The 10164-nt window shown below is 40.8% G+C and overlaps 1 protein-coding gene across 2 annotated transcripts in view; it reads left to right on the top strand.

The window, feature by feature from the left end:
• Positions 1-10164, top strand: part of LOC109032197 (transketolase-like protein 2) — a 38965-nt gene that overhangs the window by 13129 nt on the left and 15672 nt on the right. Inside the window, exon 1 of one of the 2 annotated variants that reach the window (XM_019044207.2) lies at positions 7140-7345. The exons of the other annotated variant lie outside the window; for it this stretch is intronic. Coding sequence (XP_018899752.2) covers positions 7257-7345 — 89 coding nt within the window. The 5' untranslated portion in view covers positions 7140-7256. Of the gene's footprint in view, positions 1-7139; positions 7346-10164 lie in introns of those variants that run through there. 2 annotated transcript variants of the gene reach the window in all.

The raw sequence follows: 10164 nt of genomic DNA, 5'->3' as shown, positions 1-10164 counted from the left end.
AATCCGAAAACTTCAAAGATACCCCATAGGACCTAAACTTCGGGTCCCACGCACGCAGTTTTTTTTCTCAGTGTAGATTCGGAACCCAAAACGGCTGCTACATTATCGAGTCATGATGACAAACGTCAAAATGATGTCGCAAACGCTCATAGGAGATCAAAAGCTTTGTGAAACAGTTTGTAGTGGCTAATAATTCTTTTCAAGGCGTTGCACAATCATAGAGACTTCCTTTTTGGGACTCGGATAATCCTGACACTAGTATTAAAAAAACCTTTCCATGTTGGATTCTCTCTCTGCAAGTATCTTCCAACCCTATTAAAACCTCCTGACAGAGGCTTTCTTTTGGCTACGTAACCGACCATTTTTGTCAACAAAATATCTCATGAAATGATGTATTTCTTTCGAAAAAATACATTGGAACATTAAAAGAACATCAGCGCGCGGAGGGAGGACTTTTCTGTCAATTTCTTCTCACAACAAAACAAGAATGTTATTTTCGCTTTCCTCGCTCATTTAACTAGTTTTCGCCACGGACAGTTTTCGATTTCGATAAATGGTACTTTTTGATAAAACGTTTTTCTGACAAGCCATTAGTGATTTCCGTTACATATTAATTTGCTCTTAGGCATCAGTGGCGTGGCGTGCTTTGGCGATATATTGATTGGTCTGCCATTTAAATCCATGGAAAAGGATCGACAAAAGAGGGTCGTTCGCAACCAAACACCTGAATTATCCGATGTTTTATTGTAGCTTCAAATGAGGATATATCGAATAATCGATCTTTCACGCCTCGCCAGCGGCATTTAACTTGAATTTCAGCTCCAGATCACTTGATTATTTTGACCTATTCTCATTAAGACGGTAAGTGAATCGTTTCCTGTGTATATGCCATAATAATCCTTTACGTAAAAGCTAATCGTGTAATTGTAAGTAGTTTTTTCTTTTTTTTTTAAGTTGAGCTAAAACTGAAATTTGAAATCGCCAGTATGTGATCAAAGTGATCAGATGATATCATACAAGGACGATTGGCTCGCATTCTGAAAGTTCTGAACGCATTCAAAGTCAGAGCTAGATGATCGAAAAACTTGTACGTGTTCACACAAACCTTATTTTACACTTTATCGGGGTACGCTCCTGGACCGCTTCTTATTGTTAGTCTCAGGGGCGGACTGGAAGTCGAAAAAAGTTAGGGGCGACCTAGATTTTGGGGGCCCCTCCTGTCGTTCGGGGGCCCCTCTAAGGAGATCCGGGGCCCTCCCCCGGAAAATGTGGAAAATTACACACTTTTTAAACGCAATTTTATGCATTATGGAGTCAAATTCTACAGTATTTGAACTTCAAAATAACCCATTCTCAGGATTCTTCGGGGGCCCCTTCATCACAAAAGCTTTAGACGACCTTTCATGTCACTTAGAGAAAAATTGTCAAGGATTTTGGACCTTTTAGTGACTGAATAGGATAAAAAATTACAACATTACAGGGGTAAAACCATAACTCGAAAAAAATTCGCCGCGGTGGCCCCTTCGGGACCTCCGTGGCAAATTGTTAGGAGGCGATCGCCTCCCCGCCCCCATGGCCAGTCCGCCCCTGGTTAGTCTAACCCTTCGAAGCGCTTCGCGGTTCAGGCGTTTTGCGTAACGCGTTTATTACTCTCAACATTACTACAAGATCCCTGACCCGACTCCCTACTTTTTCATTTTTCGTCACAGTTCGTTCTACCGTTCTACTCGGTTGATTTCCATGATTTTTTCGGCTATCGGTAAATTATAGTCTCAATTTTAAGATAAGCTCGTTTTTTTTTCCAAATTTGGAAGTATGACCCAGGTTTTTTTTATATCACGTGATTAAGTTGTGAATTCTCTCTATTAAAAAATTTAAATTTTTGATTTTTGTCTCACTTAGGTCTTAAGATTTATCAGGCCGAATTTCATAAATTTTGCGGCTAATGATGGAAGATGATCGCTAAGTTGATTATATTTTGCAATGAGGAACCACTATCTGGCTCTTCCATCAAAGCACGTATCTGCATTGGGAAATCGATGGCATATGTGTTGTTTCTAAAATGAGCCAGAAGTAATGGTTCCTTATTACAAAATGGACGTATTTCTACCAAACAGACCTATGTGAAGGTGAGAAATATGGGGTGTGCTCGTTAGTTCTCTGGCCGTAAGAGTGAATGAGAATAATAAAGCGCCAGTGACGTCAGTGGCAACGAACGAGGGTAAGCTCGAGGACGCGGAAGCGGGGACATCGTCGTCGGGGCACTTTAACTCATGAGCCCTGTCCACAACGCTCTCTTGCCATGCCCGCGATTCATGAGTTCCGCATTCAGTTGGCACATAGGTCTGTTTGATAGAATGTAAAATCCCGCTTTTCCAATTCTTCAAAAGGAATCACGCCCACTTTTACATTGCTTCTTATGCAGCTTTCAAGAGCACATCCCATATTTCTCACCTCCACATAGGTCTGTTTGGTAGAAATACGTCCCAATGTAATCGAAAAAATCCCACTCTATTATTTAGATGATATAAGTGCGCAAAATGCCCTCCTGGGGTAGGGCCACATAGCGGCCAGAGGGCGAACCCCCTAGTGATTTTATATAACAGGGTAAGATTTAAAATTGTTTCCATGAAGCATAGTAGCCAGTATAAATAACCGATATTCTCCGAAGTCGAATTTTTCTCTGGGAGCTATAAACGTCTCAAAGCTCGCGTCGAGTGATGGGCACTGGTAGAGTGGAGGTTTTCCGTAACGTTGGTGTGGCAATTGTGGCATGAGAGGATAGGAGGATGAGATTGTAGAATGGTGGGGTTGGGGTGGGTGGAGGGAGGCGGGAGCTTGGCTGCTCTCCGCCTCACGGGTCAAAAGCTCGAAGTTCGATGTACGCGGAGAACAGGAGACGGTAGCAGGTCGACTCAATGCTCAAAGCCGTGCTTACCTCCTGCATCCATTCTCCCACTTTAATGGGGATCTCAGCGTCGCTTTTATTCCACTAGGGAGAAACTGACCGCTCCTCGTGGCTATTAGTTCCGAACCTAGACTAGCCACATCTACAGGATCGCAATTTTTCATTAAAAAAAAAATAAAAAAAAAAAAAAAAAAAAATTGGAGTTTCATGTGAAATATTTCATGAAATTTCGGAAAAATAGACCGCATTAAACAGGAAGGTACCAAGCCACATCAGCTATTGCTAAATTTAATCGGGCAATTTAAGTTTTTACATGAAAACGGTTGTGCGAATTTTTGTGCTAATTTCAGTGAATTTTCTCCACAATGCAAGGTAAATTTCTTAAAATTTTCAAAGGAATTTGCACAGACGTTCTCTCGTTAAAAAATGAAAGAGCCTCGCCAAGTTTCGCCCCTTTTTTTTATACCCGAGTTGGTCAACCGGACAGTGCTCAAATGAAAGCCTATGGTAAGGCAAACTTCCATGCAAAGTTTCAACTTGAAGTGACCCCTGGTTTAGGCTGTACAGCGTTGCCAATTTTCCAGTTTCATGTGCTGAAATCAAGGATATTGGACTATTAGTCCGGTGCATAAGTAGACTAGTACACCCAAGTTGGTCAACGGGACAAAGCTCAAACGAAAGCTTATGGTAAGGCAAACTTCCATGGGCAAAGTTTCAACTTGAAGTGAAACCTCGTTTAGGCTGTACAGCGTTGCCAATTTTCCATTTTTATGCGCTAAACTCACGAAATACTGAATCGTCATGGTTCAACAGACTATTATACCCGAGTTGGTCAACGAGACAAGGCTCAAACGAAAGCTTATGGTAAGGCAAACTTCCATGCAAAGTTTCAACTTGAAGTGAAACCTCGTTTAGGCTGTACAGCGTTGCCAATTTTCCATTTTTATGCGCTAAACTCACGAAATACTGAATCGTCATGGTTCAACAGACTATTATACCCGAGTTGGTCAACGAGACAAGGCTCAAACGAAAGCTTATGGTAAGGCAAACTTCAGGAAAAGTTTCAACTTGAAGTGAAACCTCGTTTAGGCTGTACAGCGTTGTCCAATTTTCCATTTTTATGCGCTAAACTCACGAAATACTGAATCGTCATGGTTCAACAGACTATTATACCCGAGTTGGTCAACGAGACAAGGCTCAAACGAAAGCTTTTGGTAAGGCAAACTTCCAGGAAAAGTTTCAACTTGAAGTGAAACCTCGTTTAGGCTGTACAGCGTTGCCAATTTTCCATTTTTAATGCGCTAAACTCACGAAATACTGAATCGTCATGGTTCAACAGACTATTATACCCGAGTTGGTCAACGAGACAAGGCTCAAACGAAAGCTTATGGTATGGCAAACTTCTGGGAAAAGTTTCAACTTGAAGTGAAAACTCGTTTAGGCTGTACAGCGTCGCCAATTTTCCATTTTTATGCGCTAAACTCACGAAATACTGAATCATTGCGTTCGGAATTCAATTTTCTCCGTCTGTAGCATTCATTTACTATCGAGTCGTAATGTTTAGCCTATACTCATCAAAGTTATAGCCCATGAAGGTACGTTTTCCCCCAAAAATCTCGGAAAAACCCTAATTTTATGTTAAAAAAATTAATAATAAATTGGCAACACTGCTTCGAAAAGTTTACGATGGCCTTTAGTTGCGCTTATATTCAATCTCAGGGTAGTATTCAGCTCGTAGACCGATGAACTAGTTTGTTTAATCATGATGCATTGGACTATTAGTCCCGAATTTCTTCATTTTGGCACATAAAAATGGAAAATTGGCAACGCTGCACAGCCGAAGCGAGGTTTCACTTCAAGTTGAAACTTTTCCCGGAAGTTTGCCTTACCATAAGCTTTCGTTTGAGCCTTGTCTCGTTGACCAACACGGGTATAATAGTCTGTTGAACCATGACGATTCAGTATTTCGTGAGTTTAGCGCATAAAAATGGAAAATTGACAACGCTGTGCAGCCTAAACGAGGTTTCACTTCAAGTTGAAACTTTTCCTGGAAGTTTGCCTTACAATAAGCTTTCGTTTGAGCCTTGTCTCGTTGACCAACTCGGGTATAATAGTCTGTTGAACCATAACGATTCAGTATTTCGTGAGTTTAGCGCATAAAAATGGAAAATTGGCAACGCTGTACAGCCTAAACGAGGTTTCACTTCAAGTTGAAACTTTTCATGGAAGTTTGCCTTACCATAAGCTTTCGTTTGAGCCTTGTCTCGTTGACCAACTCGGGTATAATAGTCTGTTGAACCATGACGATTCAGTATTTCGTGAGTTTAGCGCATAAAAATGGAAAATTGGCAACGCTGTACAGCCTAAACGAGGTTTCACTTCAAGTTGAAACTTTGCCATGGAAGTTTGCCTTACCATAAGCTTTCGTTTGAGCTTTGTCCCGTTGACCAACTTGGGTGTACTAGTCTACTTATGCACCGGACTAATAGTCCAATATCCTTGATTTTAGCACATGAAACTGGAAAATTGGCAACGCTGTACAGCCTAAACCAGGGGTCACTTCAAGTTGAAACTTTGCATGGAAGTTTGCCTTACCATAGGCTTTCATTTGAGCACTGTCCGGTTGACCAACTCGGGTATAAAAAAAGGGGCGAAAAAACACCACTTTTTGGCAAGGCTCTTTCCCTGCTAAATTTGGCAATAGCTGATGTGGCTTGGTTCCTTTCTGTTTAACGTGGTCCAAATGTGAATTTAGAATATTTTCTCGAAATTTATTGAAAAATAAAATGAAAGGCAAATGGTTTTTGCTTTTTGGTGATTTCAGTGTATGTCAGATACCCAGACCCTGAAAACTTGCATCATATTTTTCATACCTCTTACGGCTTTGTGAAATCTCATGCTTTATTTCACGGAGATTTCCAATCTTTCATATTTTTCTATCGTCCAGCCCTGCCTCTATATGAGCCTATTGTATCCTGTTGCACATATTTTTTAAGTACAAATGTTCTGAAAAATACTTAAGCACTAGCATTGAGAAGAAGCGACAAATCGAAGCATTCTCGAGGCTGCGATGAGTCAATGGGGTCATATGTTGGTTTTTTTTTCCAATATTCATTTTCCAAAAGTACGGAGTGAACCAAGCTCCTAAGAATTTTTTTTTTAATTATTTCAAACCCTAAACGGCGAAGAAACCCGTTTTGAAAATGTTCAAAATGAGACCCCCTAGGAACGATATTTTTCGCGGGTGCTGTTCTGCCGTGCTAAAGAAGAACGCCGCGCCGTATGAGCATTAGAGAGTTGTCAAATTTCCTCAGGTAAAATGTTAATTTTTCAGAACAGTTAAGAATATTTTTCCTCGAAATTTTCAGAAACTGTAGATTAAATTGTGATTGAAATCCAGTAAAGAATTGGTATAAAAATATCCACAAGTTTTCCAGGAATTTCGTATTTTTTCGAAGGAAATTTGACAACACCTGAAGGCTCATACGGCGTTTTTCCGTAGCACGTCAATGTTTACGTAGCCAGACGGGGGAATCATCGTTTGCTGATTTACTGAACTCATACTCAGGCATCGCCTTGCTACGTCAATCCGACTGTCTGTTTTTGATTAACTTTTTCTTCCCTCATGAGTGATTTTTTGAAATTGTTGGTTTTTCTCAGGAAATTTTACAGGAGACTAACTCTTTTGCAACCCTGAAAAAACTCCTTACCACTGATCTATTTTCAGTTGGTTTGACAGTGCCTAGTGTCGGGGACTGTTAATCGACTTTCTTGAAAAATCGATTTTTTAACCGAAGAAATCAATGAAATCGATAAATCTCATCGATTTCATTGGGCTCGATCAATCTTGTAAATCGCTTCTATCTCTCATACTTAATCGGAAGTTCCCATTTTTGCCCCCTGAACGCACTACATGAACACGTAAGCCGATTTTTGGACCAAAATTTGAGCAACCTAACAGAAGTTTTCATTGATTTTTTCTCCTTTAAGGGGTACTTACGAATTCTAAGCCCTCGTTACATCCGATTTTTATAAATAGATTTTTCGGACAATCGCTTTATTGTCACGATCTAAATCGATGAAATCGGATTCTTGAAGAAAGTCGAATCAATTCGATCGATCGATTTTTCGCAAAAATCCCCAGCCGTTGCCCTCCTATTGGCCACGCCGCGATTATTGTCGTCGACGCATGCGCCAATCGGCGGGGAGTGAGCTCTGCGCGGTGCCGGTGCAGCGCGGCTTCATTTGCTTGATCGCCGCTGGTCGCTCACCTTCTCGCGCGAAACTTGCCGTCCGGTTCGTGCTTTCAGTTTCTAGTCTCCTTCCAAGTTCCTTTCCGAATTCCAAAATGAAGGATGTCGATTATGCCTTCCTTCGCGACGTCGCCAACCAACTCCGCATCGACGCCATCGCCTCTACCGACAGCTCCAAATCCGGGTATGTCCAGTTTTTCGTATGGATTGCATTTTGCAAAAAGGAACCAGAAGCATTGTGATGATGCTAAAATTGTGCATTTTCATCCTTTGCGATAAAATTACTAAAATCATGAAAAAATACGAAATTTACATGGTAATTTTTGTCTTAAATTTACGATTTTTAGCGAGTGAGGTAGAAACTGTCAATGGAGAATCAGGTTTTTCCTCCAAGACAAAAAGAAGTTGCACAATCTTTGCAACATTGCAATGTTCCTGGTTCCTTTTTGCGTTATGCAATCCAAATTATCCTCTTGCATTCTGTATGGGCTTTCATGGGAGTACGCTCCCAAGCCAAAAAATCATAAAAATCGGTGCGGTAGGTCTTCAGAACGAACTTGTACGAAAAATTACCATTTTCATCGCTCAAATACGCAACTTGATCACGTAAAATTGAAAACTCTGGGTCATATTTTCAAAATCTGGATAGTGTGGGCTAATCTAGAGACCACCACCTGTTGATAGTTGCAAAAATAGTGGAAATTGGTCCAGTAGTATTGTAGAACGAATTGTGACAATAAATGAAAGTTTAGGCAGTCGGACAGCTTACAGGTTAACCCTCGAGGGGAGCTTCGTGCGCTCTCTTACACTCGCTTCGCGGGACCTAGTGGCTTAATCGTAATATAGCAGCATTATCCGGGGACTGTCTCCCATCAGCAGCTGTAAAAATCCGCACCGACGCAATCAGTGCCCTTAGGGGCTATTGGTTTAGACGTTTTTAGAAAGAAAAATTGTTAGGGATCATCTTAAAGATTTACATAATGGTACGCGTTTCAGACAAGTGTAGAAACTGACAGAGATTAGTTTCAGAATCTCTATTAGAAAGCTCATCGAGTTTGAGTATCTTCTATAATCTTACGTGCTTTTTAAAGCGCAGCATCTGTGACGAGAAAAAACCCGTAAATGCTCGCCGCACTGAGTGACCAGCTGCCCTTAAGGTCATAATAACTAGGAGCTCGAAAATTAGCTTCTCTACGTGAAGATGCTTGTGAGCTTGTGTTGATAGTATGCGCCCAGCCATGCAGCAGCAATAGTCTCTTCACGGAGCATCTTCTCAATCCAAAACAAAGTCCTTTTACCCAAGGAAGATGTAGTCAGCAAAGAATATTTTTTATGGCAATAGCGGTGTTACTGGATTTTCCCCCCAAAAATTGAGGACCTTCTCGGTCAAAGTGCGTCTGAGGCTTGCACTGCTACTAACATTGTGCGATTTTTTATAGAATTTGCGGCAGATGAAATTCATTCATAGTTGACTTACTTCCTTGCAACAAAGAGGAATAACTATGAGTAGTTAAGGGAAAAATTCGTTGCAGAACTGTCAGATAAGTTACTTATAGGTAGAGAGCTACGTTGCACAATCTTAGCAGCATTGGAAGTCTCATACGCCCTTTTATCAAAAAATGCCTCAATTGCAGGCAGTATGCTGTAGGTATACCTGTAAGAAAAACCTAAGTAGACAGTGATTGTATCACAGTTTTTGTTTCGGGCAGGAGCAGTTTGTTCGAGTAGCCCAATAATTAATAGCAGGTCGTTTCCGACTGATTTCTTTTCCTCTGCAGGAAGAGGATCCTGCTTAAACCATGGAGAGTCCTACGCGATCCGTCTGTTGCCGATTCAACTAGATTTCGCAATTAAAAAATGAAAAATGCAATTGCCAGGGTTGCCACAGTCAGGGAAAACCGGGCAATGTCAGGGAAAATGACGAAATTGTCAGGGAAAATTTATTTTATCCTCTTTATTTGCCTTCTAAAATGGGTTTGAGGTTTCGAACCACAAATTATGCCTGAAAACTGTTTTCAATTATGTCCTCTTAACAATTTGCCATATCTTCAATCGGATTGCATTTGCAAAAAGGAACCAAAAGCATTGCAATGATGCCAAGATTGTGCATTTTCATCCTTTGCAATAAAATTACTGAAACCATGAAAAAATATGAAATTTACATGGTAATTTTTATCTTAAATTTACAGTGTTTAGCGAGTAAGAAAGAAACTGTCAAATGGATAATCAGGTTTTTCTCCCAAGACAAAAGAAGTTGCACAACTTTTGCAACATTGCAATGCTCCCGGTTCCTTTTTGCAAAATGCAATCCAATTGTCTGGGAATTTCACCAAAATGTGTCAGGGAATTTCATTTTCCAAATTCTGTGGCAACCCTGAATTGCATGCTGCGCTGAGAGGAAAATCGCAAAAGCGTTTTTGCTGAAAGTCGTTGGTGCAACTCTTTCCTCTCGGAACGTCCTCTCCGATACCCTCTTATCGAAGCAATGTCAACACTAACGATCAGTTATGTCACCGCATACCTACTTCAACTCATAACACCCGTTGCCGCGTGTAGTCCTAACGAAAGCTCGTTTTTAAGATTATGAAGCAGAGAATAAAGAAATTATGCTGATTTTTCCGTTCAACAAGTTAACGAGGATCGCGGTATAAAAGTCGTGTAGGCCGGTTTGCCGGTCACCGACGTCACATGACGCTTAACGCCCGGTTTTTTTTACCGAATATCGATGGATAACCGTGGAATCGATGTTGTCAGATTTAGCGAAATAAGCGCATTCCATCCTTGCCGTTGATGGGTCAAATAATACTGATAATTTTGATACCGTTCAGTAACGGATGATGGCTGGCATTTTTCTTACCTACTTTCAATAATTCTAATTCATAACTATGAAGCTAAGGAGCTACTACGGAGCAATGAAATGGACGATTTTTCTATGAGATTTGACAATTCTGGGTGGAATTAGACTGTGATATGACCTTCACGACTCACATCTCAGCCTCCGCT

This window comes from Bemisia tabaci, chromosome 1, assembly GCF_918797505.1.
Source record: "Bemisia tabaci chromosome 1, PGI_BMITA_v3".
Taxonomy (NCBI): Eukaryota; Metazoa; Arthropoda; class Insecta; order Hemiptera; family Aleyrodidae; genus Bemisia; species Bemisia tabaci.
This window is presented reverse-complemented; position numbering and strand designations above follow the sequence as displayed.